The sequence below is a fragment of the Ursus maritimus genome, unplaced genomic scaffold, assembly GCF_017311325.1.
Source record: "Ursus maritimus isolate PB19 unplaced genomic scaffold, ASM1731132v1 scaffold_5, whole genome shotgun sequence".
Taxonomy (NCBI): domain Eukaryota; kingdom Metazoa; phylum Chordata; class Mammalia; order Carnivora; family Ursidae; genus Ursus; species Ursus maritimus.
In genome coordinates this window covers 13,669,313-13,690,121 of record NW_024426663.1, presented here as the reverse complement: position 1 = coordinate 13,690,121, position 20,809 = coordinate 13,669,313, and the positions used below count along the sequence as shown (strand labels likewise).

The 20,809-nt window shown below is 41.9% G+C and overlaps 1 protein-coding gene and 1 non-coding gene across 15 annotated transcripts in view; both read left to right on the top strand.

The window, feature by feature from the left end:
• The window catches only part of CAST (calpastatin), a 107,119-nt gene that overhangs the window by 53,648 nt on the left and 32,662 nt on the right, over positions 1-20,809 (top strand). For 7 of the 14 annotated variants that reach the window (XM_040622065.1, XM_040622055.1, XM_040622054.1 and 4 more), the window contains 12 exons: positions 3,519-3,578; positions 7,359-7,424; positions 8,011-8,052; positions 9,413-9,469; positions 9,796-9,909; positions 10,869-10,952; positions 14,687-14,755; positions 16,345-16,443; positions 18,095-18,175; positions 18,745-18,783; positions 19,476-19,568; positions 19,715-19,804. In XM_040622065.1, coding sequence (XP_040477999.1) covers positions 3,519-3,578; positions 7,359-7,424; positions 8,011-8,052; positions 9,413-9,469; positions 9,796-9,909; positions 10,869-10,952; positions 14,687-14,755; positions 16,345-16,443; positions 18,095-18,175; positions 18,745-18,783; positions 19,476-19,568; positions 19,715-19,804 — 894 coding nt within the window. The remainder of the gene's footprint in view (positions 1-3,518; positions 3,579-7,358; positions 7,425-8,010; positions 8,053-9,412; positions 9,470-9,795; positions 9,910-10,868; positions 10,953-14,686; positions 14,756-16,344; positions 16,444-18,094; positions 18,176-18,744; positions 18,784-19,475; positions 19,569-19,714; positions 19,805-20,809) is intronic. The other 7 variants (XM_040622066.1, XM_040622061.1, XM_040622059.1 and 4 more) reach the window with 2 other exon arrangements.
• On the top strand, positions 17,422-17,526 carry LOC121100881. The gene has a single exon (XR_005832663.1). It is a non-coding gene; the product is annotated as a U6 spliceosomal RNA (small nuclear RNA).

Sequence of the window (20,809 nt, the reverse complement as noted above, 5' to 3'; positions counted from 1 at the left end):
GTTTATAAATGACTAATAATACTCTAGATGTGAAGAGATTTGCGCGGGTCATTTGAGAGGGAGTATTGTTATCACACTTCACTCCGATGGACACACTAATCCCACGGAGACAGTTTGGTATTATGAGCTCTGATGGCTGTGCTTTGAAATTGTCTGCCCCTTGACGTTAACCGGACTGCCTGGGTGGTAGGTCCTGCAGCAGAGAGTCATTGAGGTAGAAGTCAGGTGGCCTAGGTCCCAGCCCCGGCACGTTCGGGTCAGAGCACTCCCCACCCCCCGCCCTCAGCCTTTGCCTGGGTGATGCCCCCTCATCCTTGACTCTCCACGTCACTTCCTCAGCATCACCTGTCCCAACTGTGTCATGAACTAACTCTGGTTGCCAGGTCTCTGTTTGCATGGGAGTCTGTGATTTTTCCTTTATAGCGCTTACCACAAGTAATTATTGCAGTGGCTATTCTATTAATGGCCTCTCTGATGAGGCTGAAAGTTCTGCAATGACAGGAACACGTCTAGCAATTTCACCACTGTGTTCCTGTCACCTGACGTAGTAACTGGCACAAACTATGTGCTGGATAAGTAAATACTTGTGGAGCCAGTGAACTGTGGAAAATTTGACAGGGCACTTAACCTCTATGAGATGGTGCTTTCTCCAACTGTTTAAAAACCTATCAGAGGTTTATCTTTGAAGTTCTTCAGTTCAAAGCTTTGTGGATAAACTCTTCAAAAAATTCTAACTATCAGTTATTCACACCCATGATTAGATATTCAAATAGTACAGAAGATTTAAAATGAAAATGTATTCAACCCCCCCCAGAGATAGCAAATATTAAAAGTTCATTGTCTTTATAAATAAAATAGAACACACCACGGTTCTCGGGCAATTGAATGGGTTCACAATAGGGTGGGATTATTTTCCTTGTTTTCAGATCCCATGAAGTAGCTTTCCTATTTAAGTTTCAAAGTATTTAGTGGCTTTGTGATACGATAGAACTTCCATGGAGGGATCTGTGCTGAGAACAGGTGTGGCCAAGGCCTTCAGCTAAATTCCCATGATTACCTCTCCATGCTTATTCATGGCTATCCATGTAGATTTTACTGTTCTCAGGTGGGGGGGCTTTGGAAGTCTATAGGATTTGAGGATTACATCCAGCTGTTGCTTAATAAAGTAGTAAGGCAGATTGAAAACTCCAAGGCTGTATGATTTCAGGAATGTTTTAATAAACATAGAGGTTTAGAAAGAATGTTTACCTAAAGATTTGCACTTTTTAAAATGCACTTTTTAAAAAAGATTTATTTATTTTAGAGAGGGGGGAGGAGCAGAGGGAGAGAATTTCAAGCAGACTCCCTGCTGAGCCTGAGCCTGGTGGGGGTCTGATCTCACTACCCATGAGATCATGACCCTGAGATCATGACCTGAGCCCAAACCAAAAGCAGACACATAACCAACTGAGCCACCCAGGCACCCCTAAAAACCACTTTTATGTAGAGTGTTTGGTCTTTGATTTTATATAACTGAAGGGAATCATTGAAGGAATGGGCTGTGGCAAATGGGTACGTTAATTCTCACAAATTAAAAAAAATCTTAAGGAAAAATGAATATTCATGTATTTGTCTATTAATTTGATGGGAAAATCTACCTTGGTACATCTTCTCCCTCTTTATCCCAAAGAGAATGTGAGAGAGACAGCGCCATGCCTGCTGCAGTGACCAGGTTTGGTATATTTCGGAGTGAGGGGGTGCCCTATTGGTGCCTAGGAGTGCTCAGGAATAAAGTTCATATGGTTTGTTTGAAAAATCAATACACTGGAGTGCCTGGGTGGCTCAGTCGGCTGGGTGTCTGCCTTTGGCTCAGGTCATGATCCCAGGGTCCTGGGATCGAACCCCACATCAGGTTCCCTGCTCAGCGGGAGCCTGCTTCTCCCACTCGTGCTGTCTCTCACTGTCTCTGTCACTATCTCTGTCTCTCTCTGTCTCTCAAATAAATAAAATCTTAAAAAAAAGGAAGAAAAATCAATATACTAAAACTTTGGGCTTTTGATCTGTAAATTGTAGTAATTGACTCATAGCACCAGCACGTTCTACGTTAAGTAGGTCTGTGGGGAAGTTGATTTTGTTCCTGGGCCATGAGTTACAGTAGGTTCATACAATCACCTTGAGTGGTAGTGTGTTGGGGTGGGGGAGCTGGGGGACCAGCCGGGATGGGCTCATGCTGTCCTGGGACTTAGCCTCTGAAATGGCTCGGGGCCAGACGTCAGAGACAGGTTCTGGGTATTATTGGCAGGGCAGCAGCTGTCTACTGACAGCAGGTTACTTAAGAAGGCAACTTACACCAGATGGAATCCCTAAGCTCTAAAACCTAACAGACTCAAATATTAAAGAGGTTTAAATGAGCCTAGGTTGGAATTCCCAAAGGTAGTGATTGATTTATTATTAACCAGGGTGATGTACTAGGATAGTAGTCAGTACCATGCAAGTATCCATATGCACATCCCACTACTTGGGTGATTAGATTGCAGGGACTAATTCTGCTGCCCACTTGCTTCCCTAGGAATGGTGTGTCTTGAAACTTCAGTTACCATTCATCACCTCTTGCCCTCCAGGAGAGGCCTGGATGAGATAGATAATATAGCAGTATCCCCTTTGCAACCCCACTCCCACCTTCTCTTCCTTATGTGACACTGGAAGGACAGTTCTTGATCCTTCTGAGTCTGTTTTGCAGCACTACGTCCTACGCCTTCTGTCTTGTGTAATATCTTAGGAATAATGCATTAGTAATTTAATAAACACCTACAAAATGCTGGATATATTATCTCAAATACTTAAAATTCTGCAAAAGAGACATTATTGGCCTCATTTTATATAGCTGGGAAACTAAGGCTGAAAGTCACAGAGCTTGTAATTGGCAGAGCTTGCATTTGAACAAAATCTTGTCAATTTTTAAAGTCTGTGTTCTTTTGGAAAGTAATACGGACAATAATTAAAATATTTACTGAGCACTTATGTACCAGGTAGTAAGAAACTTCCAAGATGGTTATCTACTAAAGAAAAATTAAGAAAGGGGAAACTGAAGATCAGAAAATGGCCCAAGATTATTTAATAAGTAGTATGTTCAGAATTTGAACCCATTTGATCTGGTTGTAAAGGCTTTTGGCCGCTGGGCAATATCACCTACTGGGGTTTTGTGGGAGTTGTCCTCTAGAAGAGGGAAAACCAACGTAAAGAGCAAGTATGGTTAAGAGGCGTGGAAAGAGGGGCTCCTGGGTGGCACAGCGGTTAAGCGTCTGCCTTTGGCTCAGGGCGTGATCCCGGCGTTATGGGATCGAGCCCCACATCGGGCTCCTCCTCTATGAGCCTGCTTCTTCCTCTCCCACTCCCCCTGCTTGTGTTCCCTCTCTCGCTGGCTGTCTCTCTGTAGAATAAATAAATAAAATCTTAAAAAAAAAAAAAAAAAGAGGCGTGGAAAGACAAAGTATTTGTAGGTTAACCAAAATCGGACTTTCTGTTTCTTTACTTTCTAGGCGTCAGCTCCTTCTGCTTCCACCAGCAAGTCTTCCAGTATGAATCCCACGGAAACCAAGGTATGAAGAAGGGTCTTCCCGGGTGTACTTGGGTGAATGCCTTGAAATGATTGTTTTGTAAAGCAAAACAAATGTAAACTAACTGACAAAGGAGCTACGTGTCCTAACAAGCTTAAGCTACGGAAGGAAACATTTTCTTCCTAGTTTAGAGGGGTCTTTGGAAACCCACCTTTGCTTTTAATATTTGCCTCAAATATCCTCTGTACACTTATACATTGTTTCAGAATATCTAGAAAAGAGTAGTCATCTGGAGATTTTTTGGTCCTAGACGTGATGGAGTTTTTTAACGATAAGATGATCGAAGTGCCTTTCTGTGGCTCTAGTGAAGAAGATGAATTCTTAGCTTCTTATTAAAAGGTTTTATTATTCTGGCCATTTAAAATGAAATGTAAGAGAGAAAGTTGACACTAAGTTTACGCTAAGTGACAAGTGACACACAGATACTACTATTTGGGATACTTTCTTAAGTTTCTTTGTGAAATTTTAGTCCTGCAGGGCAACGTCTTATTGATAAACCTTTGAGCTTTATTTTAGATTTAGATAATTAGATTTATTCTAATTATTATTTCTTGGAATTTGAGAAGAAGAAATAAAAGAATGTTGTCTAGTGTCGTGGCCACGTAGAGTCAACCTCGTTCAGAAGAGTTACCGGAAGCTGCCCCAGCCCTCCCCCTTCCTTACCACGTCTCAAGCTGTTTATTGGGACTATTCTGGGGTCCCGAATTAAAGCAGGGATATTATTGAGATGCTCTCAACTAATTTTTATGAGACAGTATGCTTGGGTGTTTTTAAGAGCTAACCAGACTCTGTTAATAAGTTGCCCTTGTTTAAAATCGCTGACATGATTTACTTTCTGTCTTCCATATTTCTCTGCTTGTCTTGGTAGGATCCTATGCCATATTTAGTATTAGCCCTGTAATTTCATGCTGTTGAGAGATCCTATGGTCTCATGTTGAACTGTTTTTAAAGGGCATTGCAAATATCTTGAAATGTACTGTTCAAATCTCTTATAAATGTCATCTAGCATTCATCTTGTTTGAAAAGTTTTTAATCTAAAATTATTTAGTATTTTACATGAATTTTTTGTTTTCAGAATATGCATGACCTGATCCTTAATTCGTCTGTTAGTTGTCACTACTTACTTAGGCCAAGTTTAATCTTAAAATATTTTTAAAAATCTGACCTCATTCTTAATGGTAAGTCTATAGGAGAAGCATCAGCCAAAAACAAATTATCATTGAACTCAGAGTCCATGAAGAGTACAGGAAGGAGAGCCACAAATCTAGGATTTCCTCTTTATTATTGTGGTTCTCATTTGACCCGTTGCCTGACTCTAATCCTTTGCCCCTGACTCTGCTCCAGGAGTGATGCTTATGTCAGTGTGTCCTGTTTTCGGAGCAAGTGTCTGCAAACCCTTCAGCTATTACTCAGCATTAATTGTGAAAACTCCTGGCAGTCCTACAGAACCTGAGGGGGGAGAAGAGAGAGAAGAAGGTGGGAGAAAAGAGGGAGGGACAAAACTAAGTGTCTTGATGATGAAATATCACCGATGGCTGCCTCAGGACCACTCTTGGTGTCAGCTGTCTTTTCTGGGTAGATTTCAGTTACACTGTTCTCATTAATTAGATTCATGTGCTTCTGATGTATGGGTCATAGCATTTATACTAGCCTTCTCTTGAAGATTTTTGTGAACTTGAGCATATTTCTTCAAATATTTTGAGCTTTTAGAGAAAATATATTAGTTCAAGATAATACCTATACCAAATCCTTGTCTTGTTCTAAATCTTTCAAATAAAAGTCTACCTACTTCAAAAGGGGGTGATATGTCTAGATCTGAGTTCTACCTCTCTTGCCCCTGGCACTGGTGGTCACATAAGCACTGCTGTGCTTAAGATGTAAAGTCAGATCATTTCTCCTAGGGTGTGACCGCTGCAAGACTGCATAGCGGGAACCATGCAGCCAGACGGCCTGCTGTGCAATCTCCTTTCCTGCCAGCCGTGGTGTTTGGAAACTCCTCTTTGCTTTGGTTTCCTTATTTGTACAGTTTGGATAATAGTACCTATTTCACAAGGCTGTGTAAGAAAACAAACACTATACGGTATTAGATAGAGCCTGTCCCCCAGCAGGCACCCCGTAGGAGCTGGCCAGTACTGGAGAGACAGTGCAGTGCAGCGCGGTGATTACACACACAGAATCCCGGCTCCACCCTGGGTGTCCTTGGGAAATTACGTAACTTCTGTGTGCCTCATTTTCTCATCCATGAAGTGGGGATGATGGTGACGATGATACCTGTCTCATAGAATTCTTGTGAGGACTCAGTGAGTTGGCACCTATGAAGTTTAGAACAGTCCCTGATACTAAGAGGTAATCGATAAGCATTGGTTATTATTGTCATTGCTGTTACGTTAAGCCCCACCACCTTCAGCAAAAATAAATTTAGGTAATGTGTTAGCGAGTACTAATAAAAATATGCCATTATAAGCTGCTTGCATGTGTGAGCGTGAATTCTTAATTGATTTACAGAGTTCTTCCATGTAAAATCTTGATTACCAAATTACAGAGTAGAAGCTATTAATAGATCCAAACCACTACAGTACCAGCTGGCTTATTTTCCTTCTTCATCATTTAATAAATTGAATTTGCATAAACTCAAAAAAGCATAGTAGCGGATACAGAAACTAATTAACAAATATCCAGTTTGAAAGGATCCAAAATTTAAAATTTCTTTGAAAAGATTTCTGTGGTTATGAACTTTGTTTTCTTCCCTAAACAATACATGTGTTGGTGTAACAAGGATGCATTATGGGAGGAGCGTATGTATTTCCATGGCTGAAGCACATGACATGATGAATTAAGAGGATGTTTGGTGTTGGCTTTTTTAGATAATAGAATAAAAAATAGGAGTTTATGTTAATACCTGCAAATAGATAAAAGGGGAAAGAAATGGTGGGAAGTATTAAGCCTAATTTTTAATCTTTTACTTTGAAAATTTTAAAAATGTTTAATCTGGTTTTCATTATCTTGCCTGTACCGAGAATTCATGTATGTACTTAAGGAATTGTATTTTTTGATACAGATGACCTTGGGTTGGGTAAAACTGTGTAAAGTACTCCAGTAGAGGGCGTAAGTCACAACCAGCTGCTTCTTTTTTTTTCCCCCCCTGGGATAGAGAGTAAGTACAAGCCAGGGACAGGCATTAGGCTGCATGGTCACTGCAGAGCCTGGTGCAGGGCTGGATCCCAGGATCCTAAGATCATGACCTGAGCTGAAATCAAGAGTTGGAAGCTTAACTGACCGAGCCACCCGGGGACCCCACAACCAGCTCTTCTGAAGTATTCCTAGAAATTTAGATTATATTTTACAATAAAAATCTTTACACTAGTCACAGAATTATAATACCATGTTGACAAAATTTCAGAAAACTTTTGACAACACTTGTGACGGTTGATGTGTTCATAACCAAATGTTAGAAATAAAGGTGGAAACAAATGGCCCGAGCAGCCTGGACACCGTGGAGGTGACGGAAAGGGGTCAGAAGTTACTAATGGCAATCTTGCAGATTCTTACCATTGAAAAAAAGTAAATCCAAACTGGAATATTTGCTGGAGCCTTTAGAATTTTGGTGTCTGCAGCTTCTTGGAGTTTCATACCGATGCATGGAGTAGGTGCGGTCCCTGAGTAGAAGTGGACTTGATAGAAACATTTAGCCCTATGATATGTGTTACCTATTTAATTGTCAGATAAAATAAAATCACACTTGGGGCTGTGCTCTTGTATTAGGCTATTCTTATCAGCAAACAGACGGAACGACAGCATTCTCCTAACAAGAAAAGACCCAAAAAACAGGTGATGTGGTTCATCCTACTAGGGGACGTTTCTGTTTGCTAATGGCCACTTCAGCTGCTCAGCACACACTAATAAGGATGATTTCAGATCTTCAGTAACCCTCTCACCCATCACAGACTTTCTGGTAGGCCTTCGTGACCCATCACTGATAGTCTGGCACTAAAACTAAATGTCACTGCTTTTGCAGCTCTTGGCTCTGTCACCATCCCACTGTTGCACATTGGCAGACATTTCACTCAGAGCTATGTTGTTGCCTTTGAAGGAGAAGGATTTGTATTTTATTTTGGTTATATATTAGCTACAGTGTTCATAGTAATAAATATTTACATATCTTTGATACACATTAAGGTATAAACTGCTCTCTAAAGGTAAGAGCAGAATATCCGAGTGCTTAAGTGTTTATCTAAGAGTCAAAATTCCAAGGAAAGTATAGTAAACTGAACTCATAAAGTTTGTATTTACATCAAAGTCATCACCTTTGAGCTTTCTTGGTTGAAAATCTATGTTAAACTTTGTAAACTATGTCTATTTTTCCTTTCTTCCTTAATTCCTTTCCTCACTCCTTTCTGTATTTTTCTGCGTTTAGCCTGCAAAAACAGAGCCTGAAAAGAAGTCACAGTCAACTAAGGTTAGTGATTAAAGTCAACTAGTGAGTTGTTTGGATTCTTAGTAGTAATAACAGATACCCAGTTTCCTCTGTTGGTGCTGCTGAATGGGAAAAGGAATTTTTGTCAGCTAATTTAATTAAGTTTGGATTACCTTTTTAAACATGACCATAGAGAACATAAGTGAAGAATTATAATAAATGCATATATTGTTAAAATGAATGTATTTTATACATGAGAACAGTATGTTTCAGAAGGCATTTTCTTCAGATCTAGATTTTTGTTATAGGTGAAGCAACTGTTAAAAAACAGCAGGGACAGAGGAGAAAGGACAAAGGGTAATGAGCATCCAAGTCCTTTAAAGATGGGACATCAAGAGTAAATGTGTCTTTTGAACGCAGCACCTAGATGACATACAGATGAGTCTTTCCTAAGAGGCCCGTAGGTTTATCTTACCAGTCTTATCTCAGTTTGTGGAACTGGTTATCAGTTTCTCAGGAGACAGCTCTGACTTTCCCTTGGGAATGGCTTTCCTGACTCATGGCTGTCTAGCCTGACAGCCAGTCTGTATCCATGTGGAGATGGACCCCAGGGTGTCTGCAGGCAGGGCAAATATTTCCCCTTCATAAGATGCTACACATTATTTCTTTTAAGCAAACATGCTTAAGCAAATACTCAGATAAGAGCACAAGGTTTCCTGTGGGAATGCACAGAGATGTACTTTAAATGGAGGCAAAGGTGAAGTTATCTGGGTAGAAGGTAAGGCTTATCTGATTTTATGTAGGACCTCTGGGTTGCCTATCCCCTCAGGATGATAATTCCAAAGTAGAGGAGGAATTCACCAGCGAGCTGGAAATTGTCCACTAGTCCATATTTAAATGTTTTGACTATTTATACAATCTGAAGAGAATTGGGTTTCTGGTGTTCCCTCCTTCTCTAGTTGTAATACAGAAAAGACTAGGTAAGTCATTAAATTACAGTGTTCATCTCCTGTGAAGGGAGAATTTTAAAAGAACTAGAGTGGGATTCCCTATCAACAGACTCAGAGGTCACAGTGCTCACTCATGTGACAGCTCTGTGATTAGACCCGCAGTTACCAAATGATCTGTATGAATTGTAAAACATCGAGTAAGTTAGAGAGACATACCTAGTTGAAAAATCTTTCTAAATGAAATACTAAGTTTTTCATTACTCTTATCGTTGTCATTACCAGTCTGTTGGGAGGGTAACCATTGACGGGTAGCACATGTGTATTTCTCTAAGTGAGCCTTTCCCAAGAGAGGCAGAAGGGGTCTAATTGGAATTTTTGTTCTTGAGCCTATTTGGAAATGGTAAAAGAAAGAACTCCAATGTAATTGAGATTTCCTCTTTTGAAATTGACAGCCTTCTGCGGTTCATGAGAAAAAAACCCAAGAAGTAAAGCCAAAGGAACACAAAGAGGTAAATGATCATCATTAGGACTTGATAATCGCTGAAGCCTTTTGCGTGTGTGAGGGACAGAATTCTGAATTGTCCTGTGTGTGTTTTCTGGCTATAATGGCGCCACCATGTGGCAATAGCAGGATTTGCAGCTTACTAATGGAAGGAAGAATATATATTTCAAATTTTGTACCTAAAGTAATCACATTTATGTCACGTGAATTGAGATTAGTACAATTCAAAACTACATAGAACACAACTGTGAGGAACACTTGGCATCACACAGAAAAGCATTGGTATTTGCCATCTTGTTAACAGTGTGGTGGGGGTGTGTGTGTGTGTTTCAGCCAAAAAGCCTACCCAAGCACGCATCAGATGCAGAAAGCAAGCATGTTCATAAAGAAAAAAAAGCGTCCAGATCAAGTGAGCAGCCGACATCAGAGAAATCATCAAAACCAAAGGTAAATACGTCACATTGATAAGAAAGCGCTACCATCCAGTCCCTTATCTACATGGTCACGTGTCGTCGACTCTGTGGAACTATGCTGAACGTACTCTGTATTGCAATGATTTGCTGCTATCATTTTGCTGGTTTTGCAAATAGCCTTGTGGAAACTCGGCCCTATGAAAAACTCAAGAAGTATATCAGGTGGGTTGCGGGGACGTTCAGTCCAGCCTCTACTGCCCAGCAGTGCCCGGTCGTGACTGCAAGGCAGCAGGCTCTGGTGTGTCATAGACTGGAAGCTTGGGATAGAGCTTGCCTCCCGGACCCCTCTCGTCAGGGCTGTGGGAGCACACATGCTCTTCACATGGAAGTCTGAAAGAGGCGTTGAGAATTTTGTTGTAGGAGAGATGAATTTATAGAACCAAAAATCAGAAATAGGTTCCATATTTGCACAGCTAATGGAGGTCAACTATTAAAAGCACACACGTTTATGAGAAGAACTCTTCTACCGAGAGCTCTTGGAAGACATCAAGTAGGCCTGCTTAACAATGGATTCGACAAAAGAGGTTACACATTCGTGTAATGCAGCCATCATGTGTTTTGTTCAAATCTATTTTGTTTGGCTTATAGTATTATTAAAATTATTTTTAATGAGCTGCCAACAAAGTCATGATGTTTCACGTAAAATCCGTATTTCTGGCTTCTCCTGAAAAATCAGGTTCTATGGCAACAATTAACTAGTGCTTTATACCTGGTATGTGCACTCCAGTTTATCGCCGTCCCCGCCCGGCCCATTCGAGTCTCTGTGAGCTCTGGTGCCCAGTGTTCTAGCACATGCGGTAAGAGCTAGTGACCCTTCCTCTGCAGGATGTCCGTGACGGTGAACTGGTTCAGTAGTGATATTTGCAATGCGTGATCTTAAAAATAGTCATTCAAAGATACTTAGTTCTGTTCATCTTTTTTCTCCACCTCTAGACTAAATCACAGGATGCAGTTTCTGCCGGCGGGGAGGGGGTTGTTGCTGGTGTAGCCGCGGCACCTGCCACACCAGCTAAACAGGTGAGAGCACACAGGCAGACATAAAGTGTATGTGGGCCTCGCCGCCTGTTGGCCGTGAGAAATGCATGCTCGCCGAAGGCCCCTTCCAGCCTGGGCTTTATGTTTGCTTCTCAGGGACCATTCAGGGTCGTGGTGCTGCCACCTCAAATAACCCGTATTTGGGAAAACCGAGCACTGTTCTTACGTGAAATTTAGTGAAGAAGAGCACCCATCTAAAGGGTATAGAATGAGCAGGATAGCAAAACTGATGTAAGAATTCATATATTCGATAAATATTTATAGAGCACCTGCCATGTGTAAGGCATGGTATCAGTACCAAGTAAATTAAAATGTGATTTGACGCAGATCCTGCTTTCAAGATTCATAGCTTTGAAATAAATCAAATAAAATTGCTATATTTGAACAAGCACCTCTCTCAGCTTTCACCATGGGCAGCATCTGTCTTGATATGAGTAAGTCCCCAACAGTCCTGACATCTCCATGAGTTGACAGGGGAAGTTTTGAAAGGAGCTGTTTCAGCCCTCTCAGGAGAGAGGTTGTGTGTCCCCCTGACTAATGATGGGCGAGTCTTCCCGAGATCGTTTGAGGAGCTCCGTCAGATACTAGCCTGGAAATGGAAGATGAGAAGCAGGCTACCGTTTCTACTCATAGCAACGCAGAGTCAGTAATCCGTTTAGAGGTCATGTCTCCCTAGAAATGCTATCTATCCCTCTGGAAGCCACAAGTAAGTAATTGCAGCAACAATAAGAAGATGGAAATGAAACTTTTTTAAAAAGTTGCGTATATTTATCTGTTTTCCTGCTTTTCAAAATGGAAAAGGTATCCCCCTGCAGGCTAGATGGTGAGGAAAAGTCATAGTATAAAAGTACGACACCTCTCCTTGAAACGTCAGTTTTTCTCAGTTCTTGAAAAGGAAGAGGCACATTAGTTTGTGTCCAAACTAATGCAGATATTCTATGGAGTGATAACAAAACTTACATGAACGTTTAAATGAAAATACTCAAATTAAAAAAAAATGTGTTTTCTTCCAGCAGATACTTGTATATGACCTTGAGACTTGCACCCCTGTCCCCACTCTGAGATACACATTACTGTGTGGTGTTGATAACGGTACTTAGATGAAATGGTTTGAAAAATGGATAGATTTAAGACAGACGATTAGATTTGCTGGAAAAGACTTAAAAATGTAATCAATCTGAAATTTTGTGCTAGGTATAAAGTAGCAGGGGAAAACGTGAAAGCTGAACAGTAAAATAAGAGTCTTATGTGGAAATCCGGTGTGCTTTGACTTGCACTTGAACTTGGGGCAAAGCATTTCACTTTCGTTTGCCTCTGATTTGTTTCCCATAAAAATGGGATTGATCTTCTCTTTGGGGAGGGAGGGGTATGTACCTTGTTCATAGCATTGTGGTGTGACCGCAGGACACCCTAGCTGCAGGCTAGCCCCTCCAGGGATGGGAAGAAGACTGAATCCCCGGGACTGCATTCCAAGGCAGATTAAGACAGGCCCCTACAAGGAGTTGTTGGGTTGAGGAACCGAGGGATTCTGTCAGTTTGCAGGAATCCACGGGACTCTGAGTAGATGCAGTTTCAGCTGGGCATGAAGGATGACTAGGATTGCAGGCTTGCAGATGCATCAGAGTGGAAAAGCGTAAGATGTGTCCTGGGTACAAAGTGCATTCCACCATGGGTGGGGCACCGGGGAGGTGAGAGGTGGGACTGTAAGACCAGAAAGACAGGTCCAGGCACGGCTGTGGGGAATGCTGAGAGGAGTTTACAGGGGTGGTAGCTCTTCGGTGTTGAAGGTTAGAGAGCAGACCAGTGATGCGAGTGCACCCAGCTGCAGGACTGGGCGCCTGCGGTGTGTGGATGAAATGGGAACAGAGATCGGAAGGCTGGTCAAGGACCACTGCCTAGTGCTGATGAGTCCTAATTTAGCGTAACTTAGAGCTGGGATGGAATGAGATAGTGGGGAGGAATGCAGGAGGCATTGCAGAGGTAAAATCTTCAGATTTAAAAGATGATCACCTGTTGTGGACAATGGTAATGGCAACTCTGAGATAACCGGGGGCTTCAGAGTCTGAATGAACTAGGGTAGGTAACCCTAAGGTGAGGCAAGGGGGATGCTGTCAGGTTCCTGCAAGCGCAGGGCCAGTTCTGATGATGAGAGTGAGCGCCTCCCTAAATTGTGGGCTGGTCCCTGGTTACCACTGACCGGTGGACAGAGTCAGAAGGGCACTGGTCGAGCACGAAAAGTGGTCTGAGTTTGGATAGCCTGAATTGGAATGTTGGAGAGAGATGTGTAGCGAGGCACTTGGAATGAATGTTGTTTTGAACTACTGGAGAATGGAGAGTGAGCAGAAGAGGAGGAGAAGGAAGGAGGGGAGAACAAATACGAGTGACTATCTGCATAGGGTTGTGGTTGAAGCCGGAAAGTGGATTCGGCTGTCCAGACTCGGGCTCTCACCCTACCGACCCCCACGGTGTTTGTTCATAATAATGTATTATATTATGTTAGTCACCATACAGTACATCCCTAGTTTTTGATGTAAAGTTCCATGATTCATTACTTGCGTATAACAGCCAGTGCACCACGCAATACGTGCCCTCCTTACTACCCATCACCGGGCTGTCCCAGTCGTCACTTATTCAGCACTTAATCCTACAATAAGTACCTAGGTAGTGCTTAGCACGTGCCAAACACTGGCTTTCACACTTCAGTGAGGAGCTTCTGCACCTCACAAGGCCTGAGGGAGGTGCAGTCCCTGTCACACCAGACAATCCCGAGCTGCAGGAGAGGTGACCTGCCAGAGACTCAACGTGGGAGCTGGCGTGCTCTGCAGCCTGCGTTCCACAGACCTCCACATGCGACAGTTTCCCGTTGTCTTCAGCCTGACCCCTTCACGCGTCTAGTTCCTGCCGGTCCCTGCGAGCATTCGGCCCTGGCCCCAGAGAATGATTTCTGCCCCCAGCGCAGGGCAGAAACGTGGGCTGTGTGTAGGGCTGGGGGCAAAGCGGAAGAGGCGGCAGAGACCGGGCGGCACAAATGCCAGAGGAGGACCGGGATGATCTTGGCCGTGGCTGCTGCGAGAGAGGAGTTGGGAGAGGGGTGCTTACTGAGGTCACACTTGAGAGACGATTCTGTCTGCGGGAAGCAGGGTAATCACAGATCGGAGGGTTATTGGCAGCCTTTGAAAGAGCAGCTGAAACAGTGCTGGGAAGGAAATTCATTGTAGGGAGATTAAGAAAGAAGTGGATGACGACATGCTAACGCCGGGAATCTGGAGGTCTTATTGTGGGCATGGAAAGAGCCACAGGGAGAAGTGGCCACTTAGAGAAAAATAGTCCGGAGTGCTGCAGACTGACGGTGGGCCCTGGGAGAGGCAACCAAGAACCGTGAGGAAAGAGACAGCAGTACTGGGTTCAAGCCCTGGTCTTTATTGTGTGGCCTGGGAAAAATTATTTAACCTCTGAGTCTTGCTGTCCACATCACTAAATGGAAGTCAATGTTACTGACGCTGTCCTGATGGAGGATAGAATGCATACAACATGTGTTATCTGGCACAGAGCAGGTCTCAGTATATGATCGATGCTATTAATTTAATGAGCTCATTTTTAAATATATAATATCATTGAATTTTATTGTATTATTTAATAATTCAATTTGAATGTGTTAAGTTCTTGAATAAAGACATGTAAGAAGGAGTTTTTATTTCTTTCTAAAACCCCACCAGAAAAAAGAAAAGAAATCATTAACGTCGGCTGTACCAGTTGCATCGAAACCAGATCGACCATCTGGAAAGGTATGAAGGAAGACAGCAGTGCATTTCTCCATGACATTCTTGTGTATTCATAGTCTCTGCAGTTATTCTTGATCTGATTTTGTTCAAGGGCAAACCGTGCGGCGGAGGATTAATTTAAAGACCTTTTTAATGAATTATTGCTATAAGCTAGAAGTGTGATTTTTTTTTTTTCCGGGTTTGTTTGTAACATTTTATATTCTAACCCTCTGTTCTGAAAACTTATTACTTCCCATGAAGTTTACTTTCCAGTTTCTCTCTTGGAAATATAACTTCTTTAACCAGAAGTGTCACTAAAGAAGATGAGGCACTTCTTTATTCTGAAATTTCCAGATGAATCATTCTAAACCTAAGAGGTCCCAAAATGTATGACATGATGAGGGAGTTCCTAAAATTGTAGTGGGAATATGGTAGTTGAAAGGAAAAAAAAAATTACATAACCATTTTTAATATGAGTTAACTAAAGTAAATAAAGGGTCTTTCCCAGAATTCTTGTTTTCCCTTTTAAATGCAGCCTACTCTCCACACTGAATCATTTTTAACCTGAGAGATAGGATGGAGGCGCTCGTTCATTCATTATACTGATTAAAGCCCATATCGACAGAATAAATTGTCACTTCTTGTAAGCTTAACATCCCTTTCAGGTAATTTGCTTTGTAAATATCTTCGGGCAAGTGAGTGAAGAAAAAATCACAAATGAATGAAAGAACACAGGCAATCCATTTTTGAAATACTCGATTTGGAAGAGGTGCTATATGGAGATTTTGTTGGAGTTCTTTGTTAATATGTAACTCTGGAAAACTGATAAGCAATAAATACCAAGCATTTCTCCTATTGCCTACAGTAACATCATTTTTCTTTGTGTTTTGTTCTTTTTTCTTTTTTAATTGTCATTACATTGGGCTGGCAGCTTTAACAAACCATTCATTAGTTCATGTAGTTAATGCCATTAGACTTACTGAAGTTGTGATTTTTTGGGGGGGGGTGAGGGGCAGAGGGAGAGGGAGAGAGAGAATTTTAAACAGGCTTCCCACCCAGGGTGGAGGCTTTCACAGGGCTTGATCCCACAACCCTGAGATCAAACCCTGAGCCAAAATCAAGTCGGACACCCAACCAACTGAGCCACCCAGGCGCCCCTGAAGTTGTGATTCTTACTTGAACATGGCTGTCCTTCCAACCTAGAATGTGTACCCTGGGACCTTATGTAAAAAAAGTCTATTAGAGACCAGATTTTAACTATCTTGATGTTCAAAGAACTTTTGATGTTTGATGTTTTTCTGTACAGAATGTTTTTGTTCTTGTTTCTGTTTTTTTAGTTAAAAAATCAGAAGTGAGGGGCGCCTGGGTGGCACAGCGGTTAAGCGTCTGCCTTCGGCTCAGGGCGTGATCCCGGCGTTCTGGGATCGAGCCCCACATCGGGCTCCTCCGCTGTGAGCCTGCTTCTTCCTCTCCCACTCCCCTGCTTTTGTTCCCTCTCTCACTGGCTGTCTCTATCTCTGTCGAATAAATAAATAAAATCTTTAAAAAAATAAATCAGAAGTGAAATCTGTATTACAAATAGCATTTAAATACCTGCTCTCTTTCTTTTCTAGTCAGACATGGATGCTGCTTTGGATGACTTAGTAGACACTCTAGGAGGACCGGAAGAAACCGAAGATGATAACACAGTGTATACTGGACCTGAAGTTTCAGTATGTGATTTTGATATCTGTAAAGATTCATAATTAATGGGTAGGAAAGCAAATAAGTTCATGGTCACGAGACACCAAAGAATATCTAATGTTCTGTCAAATGGGAGAGAAGCAAGAAGGTGTCTCTGTCAATAAGAGCAGCTAAAAATTAGTGTTGGGAATAAATGGTTTGTCCTATTGTAGCTATACTATTACATTGGTTCAGCAAACGTTTGTTGATTGTCCATGTTGTGACTGGCGCTGGGATACACGTCATCAGGTCACCAAGATTTTTCTGTCCTTAAGATTTAAGTTTACTGGACTTGAACTTCTTTTGATCTTCAGATACTCCCCATCCTGTGACTTGAACTTGTTTTGACTTCTAGAAATTTACCACCCTCACCTCATCCCCATGCCTAACTCCTAAGAAGCAAAACGATGACATGTTCCTTGATACTAAAAAGATTAAAAAGACATGCCATAGACTGGAGGAAAATACGTGTAACAGACATGACAAAGGATTTGCTTCTAGAATTTATGAAGAATTTTTAAACGAAAAAGACAACCCAGTAGAAAAAAACAGGAGAAAACTTGTTTGGCTAATAAATAAAATTCCCTAGTAAGTGGAGAAATGATACTACGATATGGAGAGAACGTTGCACACTCATCAGATTGGCACGAGCGTAGAAATCTGGCGACTCCTGTAGGGCTCGTGGCTATTGAAGATGTGTTTACCTTCAGCTGCTAGTCCACCTCGAGAGAGGTTCCCTGGAGGGAGCCTCGCCCACGTGTACCACGAGTTACAAGAACAGATGGAACATTTGGAAAGGATTTTGGTCAACAGCAGACAAGATAACATAACGGAACACTCTATAGTGGTTAAAATGCATTATTCATGTATCAACACGAAACATTACAAACACATAATTTTGAATAAAAATACAGAATGATAGCTAGAATATGATACCATTTGTATAACATTTGAAAGTCTGCAAAGTAGCGCTCAGTAGCAGCACATATGCTAAAATTGGAACGATACAGAGAAGATTGGCATGGCCCCTCTGCAAGGACGACACGTCAATTTGTAAAGCATTCTATATTTTTTCAATTAAAAAAAAATATGCAAAGTCATGCTGTGTATTGTCTGTGGATACCTACAGAGGGAATAATTGTTTTAAAATGTGCTCAGTTTTAAGTCCATAGATATAATAAAGTTCTGGTTTGTGACTGTCCCTGGCTAACAAGGAAGATGAATGAGATTGTGGAGGGTTAAACAGGATACATTATCTGATCCGCTTTTTCTTAGAAATTACACCTGAAAGACTTGGGTATTAGGTTATAGAGAAATTTATTATTAACTGTACTTTTGTATGTATTGGAAATAAACAATGAAAAACATTTTAAAATAAAATGTATTTTAATATAAGACTCAAATTTAATATAGCGGTTTGAATATTTTCTAGCATCACATATGGGTTAAGCTAATTAACTGAAGTGTTGTATAAACTTAGAATTTCGGTGTTGTGTAAAGCGTTGGCTTTTTAATGGTTTACATTTCATTTTAGTAGCTCCATAAATTACTAATGGGAACAGTACTTTGGTTGCCGAATGTGCATGTAACGTTCTTAGCTAATTAATTACATAATATCCCTGTGTGTGGTTTTTCTTCCAGGATCCGATGACTTCTACCTACATAGAGGAATTAGGTAAAAGAGAAGTCACACTTCCTCCAAAATACAGGGAACTTTTGGCAGTAAGTTAAATAATCATTTACTTTACTGTTTGCTTTTCGGAACATAATCTTTATCCCATCAATATATTCACATTTTTTTAAGTTTAGGAAATATAACGTGGCATGTGAAATTGTTACCGTGACTCCCAGGGTATCTGTTCGCTAAGGCTGCCATACCTCAGTCCACAGAGTGGGTGGCTTCAGCACAGAAATACAGTGTCTTACAGCCCTGAGACTAGAAGACTGGAACGGGTGTGGGCAGCGTGGGTGGGAGGGACGGACTGAGGCCTCCCTCCTTGGTTGGTATATGGCCATCTTCCCTCTGGGTCCACGGTTCCCCACTTCTATAAGGACAGCAGTCATAGGGGATTAGTGCCCATCTTCATGTCCTCATTCAACCTTAATTACCTCTCTAAAGGCCCAGTCTCCAAATACAGTCACATGCTGGAGTACTAGGGCTTTAGGACTTCAACAATATGACTTGTGGGCAGACATAATTCAACCCACAACACTCATGGAGCAGTACATTCTTGCCAGTTGTAAAAATTAATTTTGGGCTCTCAACCTGATCAAATTAATGTTTGTTTCAGAAAAAAGAAGGTATCCCAGAGCCTCCTCCAGATTCTTCGGTGAGTTTATATAAATGTCTTCTAAGATCCAAGTTAACCTTTTTTTAAAAAAAAATCTTTAGTTGTGGGGGATGCCTGGGTGGCTCAGTCAGTTAAGTGTCTGACTCTTGGTTTTGGCTCAAGTCATGATCTCAGGGTGATGAGATCGAGCCCCACATCAGGCTCTGTGCTCAGCAGGCAGTCTGCTTGAGATTCTCTCTCCCTCTGCCCCTCCCCTCACTTGAGTTCGCTCTCCCTCTCTCTCAAATAAATAAATCTTAAAAAATCTTTAGTTGGGGGATAGGGCATCAATTTTCTATATCGTGTCTATGGCTCATCTCTAAATCAGATGAAATTTTCATCTGTTCCGAGGAAGGGGTAGACATGGGGGTTAAGTGCTCATGGGTTCCTACGTAGTTTTTTTTTGAGGGGAAGAAGAATGGAGCCAAGATAGTTGTAGGGTGAGATAAATGTTAATAAAAATAGAATGAGAACATCCTAACATGGAATCCATTTAAAAGGGGGAAACAGGGAAATAGTTATGAGTGAGCAGCCATTCCCTTCCAAACACAGGCGTCCGTCTGAGTTAGTCGGTAACGTACTTCGTTTGGTGGTAAAGGAATGTCAAGTCTTCTTCATTTGCTGCGTCTGTATTGTGATCCTTAACTTGAATGACTCTCATGTGTTCCCCATCGTGGTGCCTGTTCCTCTAGAAACCCATGGGGCCCAATGATGCCATTGATGCTTTGTCATCTGACTTCACCTGCAGTTCTCCTACCCCTGGTGGAAAGGAAACTAAGGAAGAGGTATTGTTTTCAAAATAATTAGGGGGGAGAATTGGGGGGGAGCTTGTTAGAAACCATATCACACTTTAAAACAACTTCTTAGTTCTGGTTATTACGGTGACCCTTCTTTCATCTCTAAGTCTGATCATTTGTGCTTTGCCTTTCAGAAAGCCACAGAAGAGGTTTTAAAAGCCCAGCCAGCCACCGTAATCAAAAGTGCTGCTTCACCCCAAGAGAAAAAAAGAAAAGTGGAAGAGGTATGAATAATAATTTCTTGGAAAATAACCACAGTCCATCTGACAGCAGTTGCTTTCCTGATCCTGATCTGGCTGATTCAGGATAATCCCAATAGAGGTTATTCATGACGAGAAGCGTCTTTTTCCCTTCCGGTCTGTGTGGACTAGTGAATCCAATGAGGGTTCTATTGATTATCTCCAGGCAGGCCTTCTGTGTTTCTACAAATGCTGTTCATGATTTCAGCACAGATTTCTTGGTTGTGAAACGAGTCTCTCACCATTAAAAAACACAGACAGACAAGACACCAAAAAAATTGCACTCTCAGAACATAAATCTCCCCCGTGATTTTTTTAATGGAGTTGGACCTGTGAGTCGCTAGTGGGATGTTGTCCTAGCTGCTGCTTTTCACTACTCTGAACCACGGTCACTTAATTGTCGCAAAGCTTGCAAGGTGGTCCTGCAGCTCCAGGCTGGATGGGGGAACGGGCTCCCATCTGCAGACAGAGCAGGTCCTGCCGGGGAGCAGTGTCTGTTGGGTCCGCTCTGCCTCTCCCTTCCTGGAGGGGACAGTTTATTTTTATCTGGCGGGCTCAGGGCAGCAGTGAGAGCACCACACCCTGAGAGTGGGAGTTCCCACAGCCCTCAGCCACCGTGCCTTCAGAGAAGGCTGCGGGGCCACCCCCGGTTTCCCAGCTTCCTGGGCTTAGCTAGTTTGCTAAGGGACAGGGTTGTCAGAAATTATTTTTAGAGACATCTTTTTTAAAAAAAAAAAAGAACACTAGAAAAGTGAAAGCTTACTTCTTGTAGCATTTCTCTTGATTAGAGTATTTTATAATAATATTATTATAGTTATAGCCTGATAAATAAGGGTGAAGGGTGCCGCTGAGGGTACACACCGTGTGAGACACTGGAGAAGTGTCCCAGCCCCAGTTTCTCTCCCCGGTAACTTCTTTTCTCTTTCTCTCTTTTGCTAGGTTTCAGATAAAATTGCCTTCCGACAGTCCTTCCCTAACCCGGGGCTCCTG